This window comes from Festucalex cinctus, chromosome 10, assembly GCF_051991245.1.
Source record: "Festucalex cinctus isolate MCC-2025b chromosome 10, RoL_Fcin_1.0, whole genome shotgun sequence".
Taxonomy (NCBI): Eukaryota; Metazoa; Chordata; class Actinopteri; order Syngnathiformes; family Syngnathidae; genus Festucalex; species Festucalex cinctus.
In genome coordinates, this window is record NC_135420.1 from 17,261,014 (window position 1) to 17,286,131 (window position 25,118).

Genomic DNA, 25,118 nt, shown 5'->3' on the forward strand with positions numbered 1-25,118 from the left:
TTTTTTTGTTCAACAAACAGCTAGCTACTTTCAGTACAGAGAAGTTTGCGCTGCTGATTTAACATATATAAAGTTAACTAGACTGCTCATACCAATTGTCTACCAAAGTTAAATTTTTCACCATTTTATGGGGTATGTGCCACGGAAGAGGCGGGATTGTCTTTGTACATCAGTTTGTTGCTGGTTCGGTTTGCAACATGTGGGTTGCATCAAAAATACTTGTGCTTCCGACTTCGTGCCCCTCGGTTGCACATTTGCAGCCTCGACAGGAAACAAACTGATGTGCACATCCTGCCTCTTCTGTGGCATATACCCCATTGAAGCAGTTGCAATTCCAACTACTCAGAACATATTCCTTCCGTCACTGCTCTGTTAGAAAGCAACAAACATTCATCAATGACAGAAAATGTATGATCATAAAGCCATAACCTTCTGCCAACTTCATGTTCAGGAAGGAATATCTCTTCTCGTCATCGTAGTTAGCGAGACCAAACACTTTAGAAACACATTTCTCCAGTCAAGAACTATAGAAATAATCCCTGAAAGTATAGTCTTAACTCTACAAACCCGGATGACAGGAAGTCACCTAGAAGACAACCATTGTCAATTTAGCAACATTACATTCATATTCAAATGGGTAGATATATAAACTGCACTGAAAAATGAATAAACTAGAATAACTATTACACCTGAAAAGTAATGAGTTGGAAGAACGTTCGACTGAGTATTTTTTCAGTTTTTCATGTAGCCTATAGTATTTTGATATTTCCACGAGTTACAACTCGTATCACACAGATTAACTGCATGTGCATCTACCAACTTTTTTGTTTTTTTTGCAGCTGTGTGCAACTAACCGAGCTTCAAAGATTCCAAAGCAAAAATAGTAAAAACCCTGTGAGTGCATTCTAGCTTTTTACCAGTGCAGAGTACTAATAGTGGAACTTCAAGAACTGAACCACTATTCAGTCTTTATATTATTTTGACAAAATCAGAAAGCTCTGCTTTCGCAGAGCATCAAAAAATTGAGATAGACTCTTGTTGTTACTCCCCACGGAAATCTTTAGTAAAAGGCGAAAGATTTATACGATTTGAAGAGAAACAAGAGTGAACTAACAGCTCCATCGCAAAACGGGTTATACCATGACCTATCATACCAATTTAACAGACGGTTTCACAAATGTGTCACGCAGCCCTACTCTTAAGTGTGACACGCAAATGCAGGGTGTCTTATTTCACAGATTATGACATATGCAGGTTCTTAAAAGAGGTACAGTTCAAATGCCTCATCAGGATGGAGCATGACGGAAGTAATCTGCCATCAACTGAGAGGATAATGTGAACGTTGTCTGATCAGGTCCTTGTTGTATGCATTGTGCTCTGCAAGTTTGTACTGCTTGATTGGATACATTGCATTTCTGCTTTTGTGGATGATGTGGGTGTTCCACGTGAGCAAGACGCTGGAATTCGCTCTGAGTCACACAAACAAACATGTTGGTAAAATGAACAGCTACAAAGTTATTAAAAAAACATATGGTCAGTAACAAAGTTAATTTTCTTAAACACCATACTACTTAAGTAGGGTTTATGAGGGTCTTAACTTTACTTGAGTACTATTTTTCTTAGGAATGTATTACTTTTACTCTACTACGGTTGAAATATAGTTGACGGTTGAAAGAAAGTATATACAAAACTGTATATACATTTTCAACACTCTGGCTGACTAATAGTTTAGATTTAAAAAAATATATATATTAAATTGACCAAATTTAGATGTGATGTTTTGGCCCAAAGAAGGACCAGTGCTGGTTCTGGCAGGGCCACCAGATGGCTCCACCACCAGGAAAGCCTGGAAATAGTTGGCGAATTTGTGTCAGGACTTGCATTTCTTCAACAACTTATATTATTATTTTTTTTAAACTACCAGCCAGCTACTTTCAATACAGAGAAGTTTGTGCTGCTGATTTAACGTATTTTAACTCAAGTTAATTGGACTGCTCATAACAATTGTCTCAAGTTACATTTATAACCATTTCATAGAAGCAGTAGTAATTCCAACTACTCAGAACATATTCCTTCCATCAGTGCTCTGTTACAAAGCAACAATCATTCATCAATGTCTGAAAATGTATGATCATAAATCCACAATTTTCTGCCAGTTTCATGCTCAGGAAGGAATATCTCTTCTCGTCATCGTAGTTAGCGAGACCATATACTTTAGAAACACATTTCTCCAATCAGAAACTATAGAAATGATCCCTGAAAGTATAGTCTTAACTTTACAAACCCGGATGACAGGAAGTCACCTGGAAGACAACCATTTTCACTCAGAGGACCTATTTTTGCTCACACTTACCAAAAACAACCAGCTCATGGCACAACATGAAGGTAGTCATCAACTAACATTAGTTAGCAACTAATGTTACAAAGAGCGTTACAGAATAGAAAGCTCTGCTTTCACAGAGGATAAAAAAATCAAGATACTTGTTTTGTTGCTCCCCACGGAAATCTTGAGTAATTCCTGGCCGCAGAGTGCAGTCTGAAGAATAGCTCAAAAAAGCCAAACCAATAAAGAAAAAAACTGTAATACCTTAATTTTGTCCCATGAGCTGATTGTTTTATGTCAGTGTGAGCAAAAGTAGGTCCTCTGAGTGAAAATGGTTGTCTTGCAGGTGACTTCCTGTCATCCGGTGTTGTGGAGTTAAGACTATACTTTCAGGGATCATTTCTATAGTTCTTGACTTGAGAAATGTGTTTCTAAAGTGTGTGGTCTCGCTAACTATGATGATGAGAAGAGATATTCCTTTCTGAGCATGAAACGGGCCGAAAGTTATGGCTTTGTGACCATGTTTTCTGCCATTGATGAATGTTCACTGTTCTGTAACAGAGCATTGATGGAAGGAATATGTTCTGAGTAGTTACAGCTACTTTTTTAAAATGGTTGAAAATATCACTTTAGGTTAATGCTCTGAGCAAACTGTTTTCTTTATGTTCTAGTTTTGGCAAAAATGTTATTTTCTGCTTGTCTGATTCATGATGATATTGGGTGGGTAGTCATTTACCAGTCTGATTAACTTGAGTTAATATACGTTAAATCAGTGGCGTAAAATTATCTGTATTGAAAGTCGTGGGTATTAGAATGCCCCAAAAAATGGCCGATAGCTGTTGAAGAAATGCAAGTCCTGAATGTTGTTCTCACAGCTTTACCCAGGGCAGATTTTTCTAGTAGTTCAGGTTAGTCATCACTCATTAACAGGAAGGCCATTTTTTTTTCATCCCACAAAAAAATCAAATGATGTATTTGTAAGGAACATATACAAAAACTATTATTTAAACCTGAGAAAGGTTTTCTTCCTAAATTTGGTGAAAAAATAAAAAAACAAAGCACATATCCGATTCTGAACATATGAGACCAATGCAGCAAAGGGTTATCATTTGTGTTACAAAAAAACAGTTGACACATTTGACTGTGAAACCGTCTGTTAAAACTGTACGGCGGGCAATGGCATAGTCAGTTTTGAGGTAGTTTCCTCAGTTCACTCTTGTTTCTCTTCAAATCGCATAAATCTTTCGCCTTTTACTAAAGATTTCCGTGGGGAGGAACAACAAGAGTCCTTTTAATTTTTTGATGCTCTGTGAAAGCAGAGCTTCTTATTATGTAAAAAAAAAAAAGATCTGACATGGGCTACTTCTGAATGGTTTCCATTTTATGAAGGCAGTACACATTTTCCCAACTCCCCAACAATGGCCACAAATTCACAAATGTTTACTGTTTTAAAAAAAAGTTTGTTTTTTTTTTAACTTAACTCTTTTTCCTTAAGTCTTTTAGGGGGGTGGTCAGCCAGGAGCCATGTGGTGGATCTGCCAGAACCAGCGCTGGCCCTGCTTTGGGCCGAAACATCACGTCTAAATTTGGTCAATTTAATATACATTTAAAAAAATATATACTATTCGTCAGTCAGTATATGTTATTTTATTTATTTTATGTATTTAATTTGAACAAATTATTAACCAATTTTGAGTGTTGAAAATGGCTTGCTTTCTTTGATGATGCAATGCCAATGATTTAACAAAAATGCCGTATTTTAGGTCTCCTGAAAAAAGTTGACAACACAGCACATCAACAAAACTCTGAATTAGATATCTGGAAAGTTACCACAATGTTTTACTATGAAAAGTAAATTGTCAATTTAGCAACATTACATTCATATTCAAATGGTTAAACTGCACTGAAAAAATGAATAAACTAGAATAAGTATTACATCTGAAAAGTCATGAGTTGGAAGAACGTTCGACTGAGTATTTTTTTCAGTTTTTCATGTAGCCTATAGTATTTTGATATTTCCACGCGTTACAACTCGTATCACACAGATTAACTGTACACCAACCAACGATGCAGTATGGAACAATTTAAGAGCCACTTGGAATTAATCTAAACCTCTTTAACACTCATAGTAAGAAAAAAAAAGCTCAGTTTTTTTTTTTTGCGGCTGTGCGCAACTAACCGAGCTTCAAAGAGTCCACAGCAAACATATTACAAACCCTGTGAGTGTATTCTAGCTTTTCACCAGTGAAGGGCACTATTAATGAAACTTCAAGAAATGAACCACTATTTGGTCTTCATATTATTTTGACAAAATCAAAAAGCTCTGCTTACGCAGAGCATCAAAAAATTGAGATAGACTCTTGTTGTTCCTCCCCACGGAAATCTTTAGTAAAAGGCGAAAGATTTATACGATTTGAAGAGAAACAAGAGTGAACTAACAGCTCCATCGCAAAACGGGTTATGCCATTACCTGTCATACCAATTTAACAGACGGTTTTGCAAATGTGTCAACTGTTTCTTTATAACACAAATGATAGCATCTTGATGCATAGTCTCAGTATTCATGTTCAGATACAGATGTTTTTTTCCACTACATTTAGAAACAAAGCAGCCCTACTCTTAAGTGTGACACGCAAATGCAGGGTGTCTTATTTCACAGATTATGACATATGCAGGTTCTTAAAAGAGGTACAGTTCAAATGCCTCATCAGGATGGAGCATGACGGAAGTAGTCTGCCATCAACTGAGAGGATAATGTGAACGCTGTCTGATCAGGTCCTTGTTGTATGCATTGTGCTCTGCAAGTTTGTACTGCTTGATTGGATACATTGCATTTCTGCTTTTGTGGATGATGTGGGTGTTCCACGTGAGCAAGACGCTGGAATTCGCTCTGTCACACAAACAAACATGTTGGTAAAATGAACAGCTACAAAGTTATTAAAAAAACATATGGTCAGTAACAAAGTTAATTTTCTTAAACACCATACTACTTAAGTAGGGTTTATGAGGGTCTTAACTTTACTTGAGTACTATTTTTCTTAGGAATGTATTACTTTTACTCTACTACGGTTGAAATATAGTTGACGGTTGAAAGAAAGTATATACAAAACTGTATATACATTTTCAACACTCTGGCTGACTAATAGTTTAGATTTAAAAAAATATATATATTAAATTGACCAAATTTAGACGTGATGTTTTGGCCCAAAGAAGGACCAGTGCTGGTTCTGGCAGGGCCACCAGATGGCTCCACCACCAGGAAAGCCTGGAAATAGTTGGCGAATTTGTGTCAAGACTTGCATTTCTTCAACAACTTATATTATTATTTTTTTTAAACTACCAGCCAGCTACTTTCAATACAGAGAAGTTTGTGCTGCTGATTTAACGTATTTTAACTCAAGTTAATTGGACTGCTCAAAACAATTGTCTCAAGTTACATTTATAACCATTTCATAGAAGCAGTAGTAATTCCAACTACTCAGAACATATTCCTTCCATCAGTGCTCTGTTACAAAGCAACAAACATTCATCAATGGCTGAAAATGTATGATCATAAATCCAAAATTTTCTGCCAGTTTCGTGCTCAGGAAGGAATATCTCTTCTCATCATCGTAGTTAGCGAGACCACACACTTTAGAAACACATTTCTCCAATCAGAAACTATAGAAATGATCCCTGAAAGTATAGTCTTAACTTTACAAACCCGGATGACAGGAAGTCACCTGGAAGACAACCATTTTCACTCAGAGGACCTATTTTTGCTCACACTTACCTAAAACAACCAGCTCATGGCACAACATGAAGGTAGTCATCAACTAACATTAGTTAGCAACTAATGTTACAAAGAGCGTTACAGAATAGAAAGCTCTGCTTTCACAGAGCATAAAAAAATCAAGATACTTGTTTTGTTGCTCCCCACGGAAATCTCGAGTAATTCCTGGCCGCAGAGTGCAGTCTGAAGAATAGCTCAAAAAAGCCAAACCAATAAAGAAAAAAACTGTAATACCTTAATTTTGTCCCATGAGCTGATTGTTTTATGTCAGTGTGAGCAAAAGTAGGTCTTCTGAGTGAAAATGGTTGTCTTGGAGGTGACTTCCTGTCATCCGGTGTTGTGGAGTTAAGACTATACTTTCAGGGATCATTTCTATAGTTCTTGACTTGAGAAATGTGTTTCTAAAGTGTGTGGTCTCTAACTATGATGACGAGAAGAGATATTCCTTTCTGAGCATGAAACGGGCCGAAAGTTATGGCTTTGTGACCATGTTTTCTGCCATTGATGAATGTTCACTGTTCTGTAACAGAGCATTGATGGAAGGAATATGTTCTGAGTAGTTACAGCTACTTTTTTAAAATGGTTGCAAATATCACTTTCCGTTAATGCTCTGAGCAAACTGTTTTCTTTATGTTCTAGTTTTGGGAAAAAATTTATTTTCTGCTTGTCTGATTCATGACGATATTGGGTGGGTAGTCATTTACCAGTCTTATTAACTTGAGTTAATATACGTTAAATCAGTGGCGTAAACTTATCTGTATTGAAAGTCGTGGCTATTAGAATGCCCCAAAAAATGGCCGATAGCTGTTGAAGAAATGCAAGTCCTGAATGTTGTTCTCACAGCTTTAGCCAGGGCAGATTTTTCTAGTAGTTCAGGTTAGTCATCACGATTTTTACAAAACTTTATTCAGATTTACATCATTTACAAAAATTTTTCAAAACACCAAGTACAAAAACATTATTTACACACAAAATACAAGTGCAATTTAAAACACACAAAATTCAAAACATCCAAAACATTTTACAACTGTAAAATATGCCAGGGGAAAAGCTTCTTTTTGTCCTTATTTCGTTCTTTCCTTAAAAAACAGAGGATTTGTCTAAACACAGTGTTGCTATCTATTATTACATTCTTCATACTCATAACACATCTAGTTTTCCATAATTTTACACAGACAACAGTTATAATAATTTGGAATAATTCTTTATCTTTTGAAGGTATGTTATTTTCTATCAAGCCATACATAATAGTGATATAATTAACATCTATTTCAAGTCCGACATCTTTCATCAAAGTCCAGACTTGCTGAGCTCTGTGACAATCAATTAATAAATGTTGCAGTGTTTCATCCTCTGTGCAGTTACTCATAGGACATTTTTTTGTAGTAACATAGCATGACCATGACACAATTGCGCGGGTTGGGAGTCTTCCTACAGCGATCAGCCATCTTGTATCTTTCATCGCTTCTGGAATGATGGTTTTTTTTATATTTAACATGCGGATAACTTCTGTGCTTTGATTCCTGTCTAAAAATTTAAAATTTACCTCCCCACCAAAACGTGCATCATTTATTTTTTGAAAGATCATTTTGCATGTTAGACCATTCCAGTCCAAATTCAGGTGCTCATACTGGGCAACAAAATCTCCAAAAACTAATTTGTATGTAGGGCCCTGTCTAGCTCTTCCAGTTCTTTTTTTCCAGAACGATAAGTCACCGATCCACGGCGCTTTTCCTGGATATAGGTTAGTCATCACCTGACCCGTCGCTATGGGCGGGCCTTGGGGGTCCGTGCCCGCCCTGTCAGTCAGCCGTGCCCGCCCTAGCAAGATGACTCACCAACTATTCGTCCTATCAGTCACGTAAACTTGCGCCTTCTGTTTTAAGTAAAGCATGGCGTGCCAGCCAACCACATACCTCCTTTCAAGTTTGGCTGTGATTGACAACTAAGCGAGCCAATGACAATCAGGATCAGGAGGGATGGGGTGGGGTGGGGGGAGACGCGCGCTCTGCAGACGTGCCTTAGCCAAATCTACTTCCGCGTAGATAGTGCGCATTTGCCGGCTGGCGCTGGGACAAAGACTGAGCAGTGAGCAGGTCGTGCTCTTTAATGGAAGCCACCAAATGCCAAACCTCGATCCAGGATGACACAGTTGACATCAATGGGAATCCTGAGTCCACTGGTTACGTTTACAAGTGAGTGTCAAACTTTTATTTTAATTAGTCAAGCCACACAGCACGGATGAATTGTAGCAATACACAGTATGCTGTTAACAGACCCAAGCAGTCACACATACACAACAACAACTAAGGAGCATAAAATTATTTATCACTAAAGCAGTTGCAGTACAATGTGAGTTGAATTCTCTTTTTTTTATTGCCAAGTTTGTTCATGTTGATGACTGTCACTAAGTTCTAATAAAAAAAAAAACAGCACTTTACACATTCTTTTGGATTGATATTCTGCTTAGTTTTTCACTGAACCCATATGTTGTTTCTGTATATCATCGACATAACTCAACCTTATTTCTAAATCACTTTAAAACAGCCATTGCTGCATACAAAGTGCTGTGAATGGAATAGAAATTAGTCTTTTAGTAGACACAAGTGAAATAAAATAACACAAAATAAAATTAATATGAGTAAATATAAGTAGTAGGGGTGTGAATTGCCTATAGTACCTGACGATTCGATTCGTATCACGATTCACAGGTCACGATTCGATTCGATACCGATTAATCCCGATACGAATTTATAAGTCGATTGTTGCGATTTTTTTTCATTCAAATTTAGAAAATACTAATCAGTAAGCTTGTAGAGTGTAAGATTTATATGAAAATGTATTATTTATTTATATGAAATTTCAGTTTTATAGAGGTTGTAATCTGGTTCATGTTTGAACGGCATTAAAATAAAATATTAAGGCTTAATGTTCCGTTCATATAACATTTTTCCATGCTCAAGGTGTGAATCCTAACCCGAAGTCAGACGTTTTGTTGAATATTGTTTTATGTCAGTGTGAGCAAAAGTAGGTCTTCTGAGTGAAAATGGTTGTCTTGCAGGTGACTTCCTGTCATCCGGTGTTGTGGAGTTAAGACTATACTTTCAGGGATCATTTCTATAGTTCTTGACTTGAGAAATGTGTTTCTAAAGTGTGTGGTCTCGCTAACTATGATGATGAGAAGAGATATTCCTTTCTGAGCATGAAACGGGCCGAAAGTTATGGCTTTGTGACCATGTTTTCTGCCATTGATGAATGTTCACTGTTTTGTAACAGAGCATTGATGGAAGGAATATGTTTTGAGTAGTTACAGCTACTTTTTTAAAATGGTTGAAAATATCACTTTAGGTTAATGCTCTGAGCAAACTGTTTTCTTCATGTTCTAGTTTTGGCAAAAATGTTATTTTCTGCTTGTCTGATTCATGACGATATTGGGTTGGTAGTCATTTACCAGTCTGATTAACTTGAGTTAATATACGTTAAATCAGTGGCGTAAACTTATCTGTATTGAAAGTCGTGGCTATTAGAATGCCCCAAAAAATGGCCGATAGCTGTTGAAGAAATGCAAGTCCTGAATGTTGTTCTCACAGCTTTACCCAGGGCAGATTTTTCTAGTAGTTCAGGTTAGTCATCACTCATTAACAGGAAGGCCATTTTTTTTTCATCCCACAAAAAAATCAAATGATGTATTTGTAAGGAACATATACGAAAACTATTATTTAAACCTGAGAAAGGTTTTCTTCCTAAATTTGGTGAAAAAATAAAAAAACAAAGCACATATCCGATTCTGAACATATGAGACCAATGCAGCAAAGGGTTATCATTTGTGTTACAAAGAAACAGTTGACACATTTGACTGTGAAACCGTCTGTTAAAACTGTACGGCGGGCAATGGCATAGTCAGTTTTGAGGTAGTTTTCCTCAGTTCACTCTTGTTTCTCTTCAAATCGCATAAATCTTTCGCCTTTTACTAAAGATTTCCGTGGGGAGGAACAACAAGAGTCCATTTAATTTTTTGATGCTCTGTGAAAGCAGAGCTTCTTATTATGTAAAAAAAAAAAAAGATCTGACATGGGCTTCTTCTGAATGGTTTCCATTTTATGAAGGCAGTACACATTTTCCCAACTCCCCAACAATGGCCACAAATTCATAAATGTTTACTGTTTTTTATTTTATTTATTTTTTAAACTTAACTCTTTTTCCTTAAGTCTTTTAGGGGGGTGGTCAGCCAGGAGCCATGTGGTGGATCTGCCAGAACCAGCGCTGGCCCTGCTTTGGGCCGAAACATCACGTCTAAATTTGGTCAATTTAATATACATTTTAAAAAAAAAATACTATTCGTCAGTCAGTATATGTTATTTTATTTATTTTATGTATTTAATTTGAACAAATTATTAACCAATTTTGAGTGTTGAAAATGGTTCGCTTTCTTTTATGATGCAATGCCAATGATTTAACAAAAATGCCGTATTTTAAGTCTCTTGAAAAGGGTTGACAACACAGCACATCAACAAAACTCTGAATTAGATATCTGGGAAGTTACCACAATGTTTTACTATGAAAAGTAAATTGTCAATTTAGCAACATTACATTCATATTCAAATGGTTAAACTGCACTGAAAAAATGAATAAACTAGAATAACTATTACATCTGAAAAGTCATGAGTTGGAAGAACGTTCGACTGAGTATTTTTTCAGTTTTTCATGTAGCCTATAGTATTTTGATATTTCCACGCGTTACAACTCGTATCACACAGATTAACTGTACACCAACCAACGATGCAGTATGGAACAATTTAAGAGCTACTTGGAATTAATCTAAACCTCTTTAACACTCATAGTAAGAAAAAAAAAGCTCCGTTTTTTTTTTTTTGCGGCTGTGCGCAACTAACCGAGCTTCAAAGAGTCCACAGCAAACGTATTACAAACCCTGTGAGTGCATTCTAGCTTTTCACCAGTGAAGGGCACTATTAATGAAACTTCAAGAAATGAACCACTATTTGGTCTTCATATTATTTTGACAAAATCAAAAAGCTCTGCTTTCGCAGAGCATCAAAAAATTGAGATAGACTCTTGTTGTTCCTCCCCACGGAAATCTTTAGTAAAAGGCGAAAGATTTATACGATTTGAAGAGAAACAAGAGTGAACTAACAGCTCCATCGCAAAACGGGTTATGCCATTACCTGTCATACCAATTTAACAGACGGTTTTGCAAATGTGTCAACTGTTTCTTTATAACACAAATGATAGCATCTTGATGCATCGTCTCAGTATTCATGTTCAGATACAGATGTTTTTTTCCACTACATTTAGAAACAAAGCAGCCCTACTCTTAAGTGTGACACGCAAATGCAGGGTGTCTTATTTCACAGTTTATGACATATGCAGGTTCTTAAAAGAGGTACAGTTCAAATGCCTCATCAGGATGGAGCATGACGGAAGTAGTCTGCCATCAACTGAGAGGATAATGTGAACGTTGTCTGATCAGGTCCTTGTTGTATGCATTGTGCTCTGCAAGTTTGTACTGCTTGATTGGATACATTGCATTTCTGCTTTTGTGGATGATGTGGGTGTTCCACGTGAGCAAGACGCTGGAATTCGCTCTGAGTCACACAAACAAACATGTTGGTAAAATGAACAGCTACAAAGTTATTAAAAAAACATATGGTCAGTAACAAAGTTAATTTTCTTAAACACCATACTACTTAAGTAGGGTTTATGAGGGTCTTAACTTTACTTGAGTACTATTTTTCTTAGGAATGTATTACTTTTACTCTACTACGGTTGAAATATAGTTGACGGTTGAAAGAAAGTATAATAGTATATACAAAACTGTATATACATTTTCAACACTCTGGCTGACTAATAGTTTAGATTTAAAAAAATATATATATTAAATTGACCAAATTTAGATGTGATGTTTTGGCCCAAAGAAGGACCAGTGCTGGTTCTGGCAGGGCCACCAGATGGCTCCACCACCAGGAAAGACTGGAAATAGTTGGCGAATTTGTGTCAGGACTTGCATTTCTTCAACAGCTATTGTTTTTTTTTTTTTTTTTTCCTCGTCAGCTAATAGCCAGCTACTTTCAATACAGAGAAGTTTGCACTGCTGATTTAAGGTATATTAACTCAAGTTAATCAGACATAACATAGCAGTAAGCTCAAACTACATTTTCAACCATTTTATACAAGTAGTTCCAACTACTCAAACATATTCCTTCTTTCACTGCTCTGTTACAAAGCAACAAACATTCATCAAGGGCAGAAAATGTATGATCATAAAACCATAACACCAGACGGCTCCACCACCAGGAAAGACTGAAAATAGCTTGTGAATTTGTGTCAGGAATATTTCTTCAACAACTTATACTAACCTTCTTTCCCAACTAATAGCCAGCAACTTTCAATAAAGAGAAGTTTGAGCTACTGATTTAACATATTGTAACTCAAGTTTATTGGACTGCTCATTCCAATAGTCTCAAGTTACATTTATAACCATTTCATAGAAGCAGTAGTAACTCCAACTACTCAGAACATATTCCTTCCATCAGTGCTCTGTTACAAAGCAACAATCATTCATCAATGGCTGAAATTGTATGATCATAAATCCATAATTTTCTGCCAGTTTCGTGCTCAGGAAAGAATATCTCTTCTCGTCATCGTAGTTAGCGAGACCACACACTTTAGAAACACATTTCTCCAATCAGAAACTATAGAAATGATCCCTGAAAGTATAGTCTTAACTTTACAAACCCGGATGACAGGAAGTCACCTGGAAGACAACCATTTTCACTCAGAGGACCTACTTTTGCTCACACTGACATAAAAACAACCAGCTCATGGCACAACATTAAGGTAGTCATCAACTAACATTAGTTAGCAACTAATGTTACAAAGAGCGTTACAGAATAGAAAGCTCTGCTTTCACAGAGGATAAAAAAATCAAGATACTTGTTTTGTTGCTCCCCACGGAAATCTTGAGTAATTCCTGGCCGCAGAGTGCAGTCTGAAGAATAGCTCAAAAAAGCCAAACCAATAAAGAAAAAAACTGTAATACCTTAATTTTGTCCCATGAGCTGATTGTTTTATGTCAGTGTGAGCAAAAGTAGGTCCTCTGAGTGAAAATGGTTGTCTTGCAGGTGACTTCCTGTCATCCGGTGTTGTGGAGTTAAGACTATACTTTCAGGGATTATTTCTATAGGTCTTGACTTGAGAAATGTGTTTCTAAAGTGTGTGGTCTCGCTAACTATGATGATGAGAAGAGATATTCCTTTCTGAGCAAGAAACGGGCCGAAAGTTATGGCTTTGTGACCATGTTTTCTGCCATTGATGAATGTTCACTGTTTTGTAACAGAGCATTGATGGAAGGAATATGTTCTGAGTAGTTACAGCTACTTTTTTAAAATGGTTGAAAACATCACTTTAGGTTAATGCTCTGAGCAAACTGTGTTGTTTATGTTCTAGTTTTGGCAAAAATGTTATTTTCTGCTTGTCTGATTCATGATGATATTGGGTTGGTAGTCATTTACCAGTCTGATTAACTTGAGTTAATATACGTTAAATCAGTGGCGTAAACTTATCTGTATTGAAAGTCGTGGCTATTAGAATGCCCCAAAAAATGGCCGATAGCTGTTGAAGAAATGCAAGTCCTGAATGTTGTTCTCACAGCTTTACCCAGGGCAGATTTTTCTAGTAGTTCAGGTTAGTCATCACTCATTAACAGGAAGGCCATTTTTTTTTCATCCCACAAAAAAATCAAATGATGTATTTGTAAGGAACATATACGAAAACTATTATTTAAACCTGAGAAAGGTTTTCTTCTTAAATTTGGTGAAAAAATAAAAAAACAAAGCACATATCCGATTCTGAACATATGAGACCAATGCAGCAAAGGGTTATCATTTGTGTTACAAAAAAACAGTTGACACATTTGACTGTGAAACCGTCTGTTAAAACTGTACGGCGGGCAATGGCATAGTCAGTTTTGAGGTAGTTTCCTCAGTTCACTCTTGTTTCTCTTCAAATCGCATAAATCTTTCGCCTTTTACTAAAGATTTCCGTGGGGAGGAACAACAAGAGTCCATTTAATTTTTTGATGCTCTGTGAAAGCAGAGCTTCTCATTATGTAAAAAAATAAATAATAATAATCTGACAAGGGCTTCTTCTTCTTTGGGCCGAAACATCACGTCTAAATTTGTTCAATTTAATATACATTTAAAAAAATATATACTATTCGTCAGTCAGTATATGTTATTTTATTTATTTTATGTATTTAATTTGAACAAATTATTAACCAATTTTGAGTGTTGAAAATGGTTTGCTTTCTTTGATGATGCAATGCCAATGATTTAACAAAAATGCCGTATTTTAGGTCTCCTGAAAAAAGTTGACAACACAGCACATCAACAAAACTCTGAATTAGATATCTGGAAAGTTACCACAATGTTTTACTATGAAAAGTAAATTGTCAATTTAGCAACATTACATTCATATTCAAATGGTTAAACTGCACTGAAAAAATGAATAAACTAGAATAACTATTACATCTGAAAAGTCATGAGTTGGAAGAACGTTCGACTGAGTATTTTTTCAGTTTTTCATGTAGCCTATAGTATTTTGATATTTCCACGCGTTACAACTCGTATCACACAGATTAACTGTACACCAACCAACGATGCAGTATGGAACAATTTAAGAGCCACTTGGAATTAATCTAAACCTCTTTAACACTCATAGTAAGAAAAAAAAAGCTCCGTTTTTTTTTGTTTTTTTTTTTGCGGCTGTGCGCAACTAACCGCGCTTCAAAGAGTCCACAGCAAACATATTACAAACCCTGTGAGTGCATTCTAGCTTTTCACCAGTGAAGGGCACTATTAATGAAACTTCAAGAAATGAACCACTATTTGGTCTTCATATTATTTTGACAAAATCAAAAACCTCTGCTTTCGCAGAGCATCAAAAAATTGAGATAGACTCTTGTTGTTCCTCCCCACGGAAATCTTTAGTAAAAGGCGAAAGATTTATACGATTTGAAGAGAAACAAGAGTGAACTAACAGCTCCATCACAAAACGGGTTATGCCATTACCTGTCATACCAATTTAACAGACGGTTTTGCAAATGTGTCAACTGTTTCTTTATAACACAAATGATAGCATCTTGATGCATCGTCTCAGTATTCATGTTCAGATACAGATGTTTTTTTCCACTACATTTAGAAACAAAGCAGCCCTACTCTTAAGTGTGACACGCAAATGCAGGGTGTCTTATTTCACAGATTATGACATATGCAGGTTCTTAAAAGAGGTACAGTTCAAATGCCTCATCAGGATGGAGCATGACGGAAGTAGTCTGCCATCAACTGAGAGGATAATGTGAACGCTGTCTGATCAGGTCCTTGTTGTATGCATTGTGCTCTGCAAGTTTGTACTGCTTGATTGGATACATTGCATTTCTGCTTTTGTGGATGATGTGGGTGTTCCACGTGAGCAGACGCTGGAATTCGCTCTGAGTCACACAAACAAACATGTTGGTAAAATGAACAGCTACAAAGTTATTAAAAAAACATATGGTCAGTAACAAAGTTAATTTTCTTAAACACCATACTACTTAAGTAGGGTTTATGAGGGTCTTAACTTTACTTGAGTACTATTTTTCTTAGGAATGTATTACTTTTACTCTACTACGGTTGAAATATAGTTGACGGTTGAAAGAAAGTATATACAAAACTGTATATACATTTTCAACACTCTGACTGACTAATAGTTTAGATTAAAAAAAATATATATATTCAATTGACCAAATTTAGACGTGATGTTTTGGCCCAAAGAAGGACCAGTGCTGGTTCTGGCAGGGCCACCAGATGGCTCCACCACCAGGAAAGCCTGGAAATAGTTGGCGAATTTGTGTCAAGACTTGCATTTCTTCAACAACTTATATTATTATTTTTTTTAAACTACCAGCCAGCTACTTTCAATACAGAGAAGTTTGTGCTGCTGATTTAACGTATTTTAACTCAAGTTAATTGGACTGCTCATAACAATTGTCTCAAGTTACATTTATAACCATTTCATAGAAGCAGCAGTAATTCCAACTACTCAGAACATATTGCTTCCATCAGTGCTCTGTTACAAAGCAACAAACATTCATCAATGGCTGAAAATGTATGATCATAAATCCATAATTTTCTGCCAGTTTCGTGCTCAGGAAGGAATATCTCTTCTCGTCATCGTAGTTAGCGAGACCACACACTTTAGCAACACATTTCTCCAATCAGAAACTATAGAAATGATCCCTGAAAGTATAGTCTTAACTTTACAAACCCGGATGACAGGAAGTCACCTGGAAGACAACCATTTTCACTCAGAGGACCTATTTTTGCTCACACTTACCTAAAACAACCAGCTCATGGCACAACATGAAGGTAGTTATCAACTAACATTAGTAACTTAGCAACTAATGTTACAAAGAGCGTTGACAGAATAGAAAGCTCTGCTTTCACAGAGCATCAAAAAAATCAAGATACTTGTTTTGTTGCTCCCCACGGAAAAGTAATTCCTGGCCGCAGAGTGCGGTTTGAAGCAAAACTCAAATGAGCTCAAATAAGCCAAACCAGTAATGAAAAAAACGGAATACCTTCATTTTGTACCATGAGCTGATTGTTTTATGTCAGTGTGAGCAAAAGTAGGTCTTCTGAGTGAAAATGGTTGTCTTCCAGGTGACTTCCTGTCACCCGGTTTTGTGACATTAAGACTATACTTTCAGAGATCATTTCTATAGTTCTTGACTTGAGAAATGTGTTTTTAAAGTGTTTGGTATCATTAACTACAATGATGAGAAGAGATATTTCTTTCTGAGCATGAAACTGGCAGAAAGTTACAGTTTTATAATCATACATTTTTCTGCCCTTGATGAATGCTTGTTGCTTTGTAACAGAGCAATGATGGAAGGAATATGTTCTGAGTAGTTGGAACTGCTGCTTCTTTAAAATGGTTGAAAATGTCACTTTAGAGCAGTGTTTCTCAATTCCGGTTCTCAGGCCCCCTTAAGCCAGCCTGTTTTCCATGTCTCCCAATTGCAACGCAGGTGAGGATCATTATCAGGCTTCTCCAGAAGTTGGTTCATTAGCTGTCATTGGAATCAGCTGCATTGGGAATCGGGGGACATGGAAAACAGGCTGGCTAGGGGGGCCTGAGGACTGGAATTGAGAAACACTGCTTTAGGGTAAGGCTCAAAGCAAACCGTTTTAATGTGCTATTTTAGGCTCAGATGTTATTTTCTGCTTGTCTGATTCATGATAATATTGGGTGTGTAGTCTTTTACCAGTCCGATTAACTTGAGTTAATATACCTTAAATCAGTGGCGTAAACTTTTCTGTATTGAAAGTAGGTGGCTACTAGATTGACCAAAAAAATGGCCAATAACTGTTGAAGAAATGCTAGTCCTGACTGTCTCACATCTTTATCCAGGGCTGATTTTTCTAGTAGTTCATGTTGGTCATCACTCATTAACAGGAAGGCCATTTTTTTTCACCCCACAAAAAATAGACATATATACGGTATATTTTTAGTCAATGCTAAGGTGATGACAAGTAATCAATGACATCATTGACATGTTTTGTTTCGCTGTGCAAGCCTCCAAAAGACAATTCAGTTCCCTCACTCCCCGCCGTCCTCGTTTGCCCTGACCTCGTCCGTTCATCCAATCAAATTCAAATACCTTAACGTCCTCACACACAGACAGAACGAAAATAGGTCCCCTGACATGTTGAATACATCTTATTTAAAATATCAGAAAGTTAGCATTCTAATGCCTGACCTTAAAAATTGATGGTATTGCTTTAAGAGACAGGAAATGCTCTAACAACCATTTACGGGTGTGCTTCAGTATACACAAGGATAAATTTAGTAATTATTATTATTTTTTTTTAATCAAGCTTAAATCATATATAAATGTAGGCTAGTGGCCTTTGTTAAAAATAAGAAATCTGAGCGTACAGTGTTGTATTTGAGTGAAGTTTTTCATGTGACCACAGACAGACTTGAAAGTTTGTTTGAATGTTGAGTTGATTGCAGGGTTTCAGTTTTTGTTTGTTCAGTGATTGTAGTTGTTTGTAATTGTTGTAGACATTGTAACTTGAGATTTTGATTTCTTGCACAAAATTGTCCTCCGAGTGAAAATGGTTGTCTTTCAGGTGACTTCTTGTCATCTGGCACTGTGGAGCTAAGACTATACTTTCAGGGATCATTTCTATAGTTTTTGACTTGTGAAATGTGCTTGTGAAGTGTTTGGTCTCGCAAACTGCGATGATGAGCTGAGATATTCTATCCCGAGCATGAAACTGGCAGGAAATGATGGTGCTGTCATGCATTTTCTGCCTTTGATGATTGTTCACTGCTTTGTAACAGAGCACTGGTGGAAGGAATATGTTCAGAGTAGTTACTGTTTAGTGGCTAATTGAAAAGTAATTAGTTTATGTTGGTGCCTTTCCCGTGTCATCATTTTGAAATAGTGCTTTTGAAGAAAGGGATGGCAATTTAAACTGTCAAAAATTTAGTTCATCACTTATTTGAGATTATTCAAATAATTATTTGTTAAAACCTACTTGAGTTTTAAAAAAAACAGTGTTATAGCTTTGCTTTCCCCTAAAAAATAAAAGAAAAACATTACCCTTCTAGATGCAAGTACATTCTACAGCTAAATAAATGTTTCCACAAGAAAAAAAAAGAAAAAAAAGAGTGGCGAGGCAGAGCGAGCTTTAAAAATAACATTGGTTTATAAAACCCAGATATGACAGGATCACCAAAGTGTGTACAGAAATACAAATACATCATCGAGAGAACAGTGTTCTACACTCAACATGTACAAACTACTCAATAGAAGGAGGATCATCTCCAAGAAGACATTCTCTTTTTCTTTTTAGTCTTACTTTAAAATCACATTTCGCCACAATCTAGACTTCTTATCAAAGTACAACATCCACCGAACATGACATTCAGCTAGTCTACACGAGAACTACAGAAGGGAAAATGCACAACAATGAAGCATTTGAACGACAAAAATAAATAAAGAAATGATTAAACAAAAAAAAATCTTGGAAGGTGGGGGCTCTACTGCCGTTTCTTCTTCACTCCAGTGGGTTAAAAATTTGTCCATCTACTACAACTCATGCCACAGCCACGATAGCTTCATGCACATTCACTAATGTACACTTGGGGGAAAATAAAAATAAGTCAATTTAAAAAAAAAAAAAATACAAATAAGTACACGTGAAAAACAGCAGGATTAGAACACGCACGCAAACAGAGAGCGAAACAAAGCTACAAAATACTGCTTGGCCAAAATGGCAACATCAATCATGGCTGCTAATATAAATATACACATCAGGAACAATAAATTAACGTATATGTACATTGTTGAACCAAAAGCAGCATGCAGGCAAGGCAACTGTACAAAAACATTGTGTTGAGGGAAGCGGTGTTGTGTATTTGAAAAGAAAAAACAACAACATTGCACTCATCCTGGCCTTTTGGAGTCTACTAGTAGCGCACAAATGTCAACTAGTGACACAGTTGACCTACTGGTATGCCACTGTTGTAGAAGACACTCGAGCGCTGAATGAAGAGCATACTAGCAACTTTAAGATGGCTATAATTATATGGAATAAATGCTAAAACTGTTTTCATTAAAATCATTCATTTTGCTCTGATTAGTTTTGGGTCTAACAAGAAATTGAGTAGAAACGTGTCAAAAAGTCCAAACATTAGAAAAAACATCATTGAGTGGATGCTCACTTCACTAGTAGAAACAACACGGAACCGGGACTAGACACGACAGTATTAATGCACATCAAATTTTATGTTACAAAGCAACAACCCTCGTTGTAAGTCGTCTGTGTCTTAAATGCACTTTTCCTGCAAGTGCCTACAGCGTTGCGACAGCACTTTTTCAGTTTCTTCCAACTCAAAATGAAACACAAAAACAAAACAGGAAAGAAAGAATATAAAATAATCATCATTGAGGTCAAACTAGTTGATTTGTTGTGATATGTTAAGAGTCCTTGCTCGGGTTTCGAGTGAATTCTTTTTTTCGTGGAGTCTTTTTTTTTAGTTTCTTGTCCCTGTTGATCCTGTAAGTCCAAAAAGGCGTGTAAACAGTCGTTCATGGAGCTGGATTAGAAATAAAGCACAACGTTGCCTGTGCAACAACAAAAAACATATATCTCCAATTTATTTTTTTCATTTTCTAAAACATGGGAAAAAAATTGGGCGAGTTTTTGGAATCAAATAAAAACTCTTATCTAAATACTTGCTTTTTGCTGCACGGCAAAATGAAAAGTACAAAAAAATGGCAGTTTGGTAGGTTACATGTTGTTTTCCATGTCGGGTTGAAAACTATGTTTGTGCTTCAGCAGGTTGTGTCGCCACATTATTGTGTGTGTGCGCGTGCATGTGTGTGCGTGCGTTTACATGAGGATGAGGTAACTTGAGGTCTCCTTTGTGAGCCTCTCACTGAGCAATGAAGAGCAAATATCTACAATTTAAAACAAAAGCATGTATCTCCAAATTTGGGGAATTTAAAAACAAAATTGAATTTCTTTTCCCATTAAAAACTCTTGAAAAAAATTGGACATACTTGCTTTCCATTGTATTATTTGTAAGAAAAGAAAACTCCCAAATTCCAGACATAGATGCCTTTCTTGCCTTAAAAAAAATAAAAAAATAAATAAAGAACAAAAAGGGAAAAAAATCCACAAAAAATTGTGAATACATTCTTGTTAATGTTTTCATTAAAACAAAAAAAAATCCACAAAATGTTTGTTATTTAAGGAAAAAAAACATTTGGACATGCATGCTTTTCATTGGTTCTTATTTTGTTTTGGATGGGGGAAAAATCCACATAAATGTAGATACAATCTAGTCAATATTTTGTTTTTTTAAGCTAAAAAAAATACACAGAATGTGGATATAGTGTACATTCTTATAAATGTATTATTATTATTATTATAATTATTTTACAGTCATATCAGTAGTGATTCAAAAATTCAATTTCCTGCATTGAGCAGCTTTAAGTAAAAAAACAAACAAAAAACCCCCCACAACATTCTTTCCATTGTTTTTGTATTGGATGAAAAATAATTTAAAAAAAAATGAAGATGGAGATACATGCTTTTCATTGCCCAGCAACAATTTTTAAAACGGTATTTTTAAAGATTTTTATTTTTTTATTTTTAAGTTTTAGACTAAAGGTTAAAATGGTGAAGAATATTCATCAGTGTATGTGTGTGGTTGTGTGTAGACAATGCTGATGCTTGCTGGTGATTCAGCTGAAGGCCTCATCATCCGTATCTTCAATTAGAACCTTGGTGTCCTTTTTGGACCTAGAAAAAAAAAAAAAAGGAAGATTGAATATGAATATCATTTTACAGTCGGCCGTCATAGTGAGCGAGTGTTGTATCTTACTGAGAGGACAGTAGAGGGCGCCGCAGCGTGAGGCTGTAGGACCTCTTCCAGGTCTTCTTGCCCGAGCGGTTCCGGACTCCGTCCTCCTGGTCCATCATCTGCTCCAGCAGCGTCTGGTCGTCGGCGTTGAGCGGCGCCACCGAAATGTCTCGCACCGCGCGGAACTCGCCGCAGTTGTTTAGGTGCTCGTTCTCCAGACGGAAGAAATTCCACACGAAACGCCTGCGGGTCGTTGACATACACGAAACCGGTTGAGAGAATAGTTTCAGATTTTTCATTATACTTGTAGTTAGTTTTGATTTTGTTTGACTTTTTTAAAATTTAGTTAGTTTGAATTACATTTGTAGTTTTTAGAGCAGGTTTGTTAGTCTTCATTTTCGATTAGTTTTTCGTGTTATTATTTTACCTGAAGACTTCGAGAGGAGCCAGGACGGTGGCCACAATGTCGCCCACCGAGTGAATCTTGGTCATCGTGGTGAGGCAGAGCGAGATTGTCCAGGCAAAACGCAGGATCACATCTTCTAATATGGCACAGTAGTAATAGGCCTACGTACAAAAGAGGGGCTGGCATTAGGGTCATTCCACGTATACAAAAGGACATCATAATATATTTCAACATCTTAGAAAAGTTTATTTATTTCACTGGTTCAGTTGAAAAAGTTAAACTCATATTATACAGTTTCATTAAACACATAAAATAGTTCTCACAAGGCCAATTTCTTCTTAATTTGTATATTACAATTATTTTGGATAGTTTCTTTTGTAATCTATTTTCTTGAGATGGAGTTTTATTAAGATGTAAGATAATCTTCCAAATAATTTAACAAAAATGAATCACGGAACAACTGAAATTTATGCTTTTGCCACTAGAGGGCGCCTGTACATTGCTTTTCACTGACCTACTGTACTTCATTATGCTATTAAGGCTGACTAAGGCAATTATGCTCTTAGGCTAACGTTGTGTCGTGTGTGTGGAAGTTTACCTTATGCGGGTAAACAATCTCTTCTCTGAGGAAGGTGTTTTCTCCAGCCCCGCGGTCAAACAGACCCCAGTCCATGCGCAGATCCCAGATCAGTGTGTAAAACGAGCTTATGGTGGAGAAGACGATCAGCAGATAAAAGAACACGTCGGCGTCCGTGTGACCTTGCTCTGTAACACACACACATACACGCAACATTTTTAAAACTGAGCATAATCATAATTCCAAAGGCAGATTTTTTGTAGTCTCTGACATTGTACCTCATTACATTGTGCAGGTGTACCTAATGAATTGTCCATGACGACACTCTCAATGTTACAGTCAACTTGCAATGGGGCAAAGCATTATTGAGCCAAAGCACGTTTATGCAGCCATTAAAAAAAAATAAAAAATCTCATAGTACGAGATAAAACAAATGCCCCGAAAAGTATAACGCACCCCGGACATAAATAAATGGTATGAACGGCAGCAGGTAAAAAAAAAAAAAAAAAAAAAAAAAGTAAACGCGTTCATTGCATTCATAGATAGATGAACAGATGCATTATTTGTAGTGCATACAGTAATCACCTGCAAATAACAGCCCTGTATAATTACTGCGATGCCCCAGATGGTACCAAAGCACTACTTTACTATCACATAGCACTTTCACATCTTTTGCTGGTCTAATTGAAGCTTCCCCTCACTTCAAAATAGTTCATTGGCAACATGCCACAAGATGGCGCTAAAGGACTAATTTTCAATTAGAAAAGGCTTCAGCAGCATATTAATTTCTGAAACAGCATGAAACCGCAAAAATTTCAGCATATCACTGGCATCAAGAGGAATTCTTGTACCTCTAAAATCGTCACTTTTCAGGAGAACACAAACATGACATTTGGTTCAACCGATAATATATATATATATATATATATATATATATATATATATATATATATATATATATATATATATATATATAAATATATATATAATATATATTTATAATAAATACATAAAATAAATAAATATAACACCCACACATGCGGGCTGACTAATAGTGTAGATTTGTATTAAAAAAAAAAAAAAAAACATAAAAAATTAAAAATAAGGATTCTAGAAAGCGCGGAACTATCAATGTTGAGTAAAAAGTTTTGACTGGGCTATGTTGTTCAAATGTACTGCAGATATTCAAACAAAATATTGGACAATCGCTAAAACCTGTCTTTTTTTAAATTTTTTTTATTTTTTTTCACTATAATGCCACAATTGTGCATGCGTAAGTCAATACCGCTGTCTGATTCCATGTCATTTGGTCACAGCATTGCACAAAAAAAAAAAAAAAAAAAGCGGTGTGGCACTGGCAGTGACATTTCCAACAACCGCCCACCCACAGTGCTGCTCTGTGTACTGCTGACTTCATTGTATTGTCGTTACTCTTAACGAAGCCACCATGCAGAGTCCTGACTCTTTCCAGCCCCTGGAGTAGATCGGCTGATGTGTTTGCTCCTTCCTGCCACGTGCTGGCCATTTAACCCTTCACTTTCCTGGTCCGCCACGGGACAATTAAAAGGTTACACAAGCTGAAATGGACGATGATTGGCGGTGCGATACGGGCTAATGGCGGTCAGACTCGAGGGCTCTTATCTCAGACACATTAAAAGGCTGGTGATGCAAACACTCAAACATCAACAGACAGGTGGCTCTCGTCAATTATGATCATGGCTATTCAAAATATAACTGATTAATAATAATAATAATAATAATAATTAATAATAATAATAATAATAATAATAATAATAAAATCTATAATTGCACTTGACAACTCAGCACTTTACTACATCAGTCAGTCACTGCTAATGGAATTCTCTGTTTCCATGGCAACACGCAGCTATCACCGAATAAACCAAATGTATTCATTCATTCGCTTTCCAGCAAAATTATGATGTCGATTACTTACAGCAACATAAAAGAGCTTCATGGTCTTCAGTAAGTGTGGCTTTGGATTCTAAATTGCAGCCGGACCGTGCTTGGCCTTATCAGCGCTCAATTAATAAGGCGTCTTTCATCTTGCTTGGTTAACATGCGTTTGCGTGTTCTGCGACACGTTCTCACCTCATCACTGACAAGGGCGTATTAAATGAAGTTGTAAAAGCTGTCAAGCTTCAGCCTCGTTGCTATTCGTGTTCAACATCGGGCCTCTTTTACTCCTTTCCTATTTAGCAGCACATTTACTGAAATAAAAATGCAGTATAATGTTAAAGTAATTGATGTGAAGTTTAAAAGAAGCACTGTCTCTGTAACTATGATTTTACAAACTCGACATTTGCAATATCTGGAGAAATTGCGTGGAAAGGCTGAATGAAAAAAACATCGAAGCATGTGGAATTATTTGGAATCATTTGGAATGATATACAATGACTTGGACTGAGCTGAATATGTTGAAGTTGGAATGGCTTGGTCAAGTAATGTTGAGGGAGCCGTGAATTAGAATATGTCCTATTGAGCGTCATTGGGAATGGGTGGTGAATTCCTGGGTGAAAAATGTTTCTAATTGTGGGAATGCTTATGTTATTGTGATTTTTATTCTCCACACTTTTTTTGCCAT

General features: G+C 36.4%; 1 protein-coding gene and 18 non-coding genes across 19 annotated transcripts in view; 9 read left to right on the forward strand and 10 right to left on the reverse strand.

Annotated features, from left to right (window-relative positions):
• Positions 1–337: 337 nt before the first annotated feature.
• On the reverse strand, positions 338–555 carry LOC144029169 (small nucleolar RNA U3). The gene has a single exon (XR_013286751.1). It is a non-coding gene; the product is annotated as a small nucleolar RNA U3 (small nucleolar RNA).
• Positions 556–994: 439 nt separating this feature from the next.
• Positions 995–1,108, reverse strand: LOC144029182 (U5 spliceosomal RNA). The gene has a single exon (XR_013286763.1). It is a non-coding gene; the product is annotated as a U5 spliceosomal RNA (small nuclear RNA).
• A 946-nt stretch (positions 1,109–2,054) lies between these two features.
• On the reverse strand, positions 2,055–2,272 carry LOC144029177 (small nucleolar RNA U3). The gene has a single exon (XR_013286758.1). It is a non-coding gene; the product is annotated as a small nucleolar RNA U3 (small nucleolar RNA).
• Positions 2,273–2,700: 428 nt separating this feature from the next.
• Positions 2,701–2,916, forward strand: LOC144029164 (small nucleolar RNA U3). The gene has a single exon (XR_013286746.1). It is a non-coding gene; the product is annotated as a small nucleolar RNA U3 (small nucleolar RNA).
• Positions 2,917–3,535: 619 nt separating this feature from the next.
• On the forward strand, positions 3,536–3,646 carry LOC144029191 (U5 spliceosomal RNA). The gene has a single exon (XR_013286771.1). It is a non-coding gene; the product is annotated as a U5 spliceosomal RNA (small nuclear RNA).
• Positions 3,647–4,642: 996 nt separating this feature from the next.
• LOC144029180 (U5 spliceosomal RNA) lies at positions 4,643–4,756 on the reverse strand. The gene has a single exon (XR_013286761.1). It is a non-coding gene; the product is annotated as a U5 spliceosomal RNA (small nuclear RNA).
• A 1,040-nt stretch (positions 4,757–5,796) lies between these two features.
• Positions 5,797–6,014, reverse strand: LOC144029165 (small nucleolar RNA U3). The gene has a single exon (XR_013286747.1). It is a non-coding gene; the product is annotated as a small nucleolar RNA U3 (small nucleolar RNA).
• A 428-nt stretch (positions 6,015–6,442) lies between these two features.
• Positions 6,443–6,656, forward strand: LOC144029166 (small nucleolar RNA U3). The gene has a single exon (XR_013286748.1). It is a non-coding gene; the product is annotated as a small nucleolar RNA U3 (small nucleolar RNA).
• Positions 6,657–9,187: 2,531 nt separating this feature from the next.
• On the forward strand, positions 9,188–9,403 carry LOC144029173 (small nucleolar RNA U3). Its single transcript, XR_013286754.1, has one exon. It is a non-coding gene; the product is annotated as a small nucleolar RNA U3 (small nucleolar RNA).
• A 620-nt stretch (positions 9,404–10,023) lies between these two features.
• On the forward strand, positions 10,024–10,134 carry LOC144029189 (U5 spliceosomal RNA). The gene has a single exon (XR_013286769.1). It is a non-coding gene; the product is annotated as a U5 spliceosomal RNA (small nuclear RNA).
• A 993-nt stretch (positions 10,135–11,127) lies between these two features.
• Positions 11,128–11,241, reverse strand: LOC144029181 (U5 spliceosomal RNA). Its single transcript, XR_013286762.1, has one exon. It is a non-coding gene; the product is annotated as a U5 spliceosomal RNA (small nuclear RNA).
• A 1,377-nt stretch (positions 11,242–12,618) lies between these two features.
• Positions 12,619–12,836, reverse strand: LOC144029176 (small nucleolar RNA U3). The gene has a single exon (XR_013286757.1). It is a non-coding gene; the product is annotated as a small nucleolar RNA U3 (small nucleolar RNA).
• A 429-nt stretch (positions 12,837–13,265) lies between these two features.
• On the forward strand, positions 13,266–13,481 carry LOC144029179 (small nucleolar RNA U3). The gene has a single exon (XR_013286760.1). It is a non-coding gene; the product is annotated as a small nucleolar RNA U3 (small nucleolar RNA).
• A 619-nt stretch (positions 13,482–14,100) lies between these two features.
• Positions 14,101–14,211, forward strand: LOC144029190 (U5 spliceosomal RNA). Its single transcript, XR_013286770.1, has one exon. It is a non-coding gene; the product is annotated as a U5 spliceosomal RNA (small nuclear RNA).
• An 820-nt stretch (positions 14,212–15,031) lies between these two features.
• Positions 15,032–15,144, reverse strand: LOC144029193 (U5 spliceosomal RNA). Its single transcript, XR_013286773.1, has one exon. It is a non-coding gene; the product is annotated as a U5 spliceosomal RNA (small nuclear RNA).
• Positions 15,145–16,185: 1,041 nt separating this feature from the next.
• Positions 16,186–16,403, reverse strand: LOC144029172 (small nucleolar RNA U3). Its single transcript, XR_013286753.1, has one exon. It is a non-coding gene; the product is annotated as a small nucleolar RNA U3 (small nucleolar RNA).
• A 438-nt stretch (positions 16,404–16,841) lies between these two features.
• Positions 16,842–17,060, forward strand: LOC144029178 (small nucleolar RNA U3). The gene has a single exon (XR_013286759.1). It is a non-coding gene; the product is annotated as a small nucleolar RNA U3 (small nucleolar RNA).
• Positions 17,061–18,317: 1,257 nt separating this feature from the next.
• On the forward strand, positions 18,318–18,532 carry LOC144029168 (small nucleolar RNA U3). The gene has a single exon (XR_013286750.1). It is a non-coding gene; the product is annotated as a small nucleolar RNA U3 (small nucleolar RNA).
• A 313-nt stretch (positions 18,533–18,845) lies between these two features.
• xpr1a (xenotropic and polytropic retrovirus receptor 1a) overlaps positions 18,846–25,118 on the reverse strand; it is a 52,175-nt gene continuing 45,902 nt past the window's right edge. The window contains exons 12-15 of the mRNA XM_077535465.1: positions 22,538–22,704; positions 21,961–22,100; positions 21,555–21,776; positions 18,846–21,472 (exon numbers count right to left, since the gene is read on the reverse strand). Coding sequence (XP_077391591.1) covers positions 21,415–21,472; positions 21,555–21,776; positions 21,961–22,100; positions 22,538–22,704 — 587 coding nt within the window. The 3' untranslated portion in view covers positions 18,846–21,414. The remainder of the gene's footprint in view (positions 21,473–21,554; positions 21,777–21,960; positions 22,101–22,537; positions 22,705–25,118) is intronic.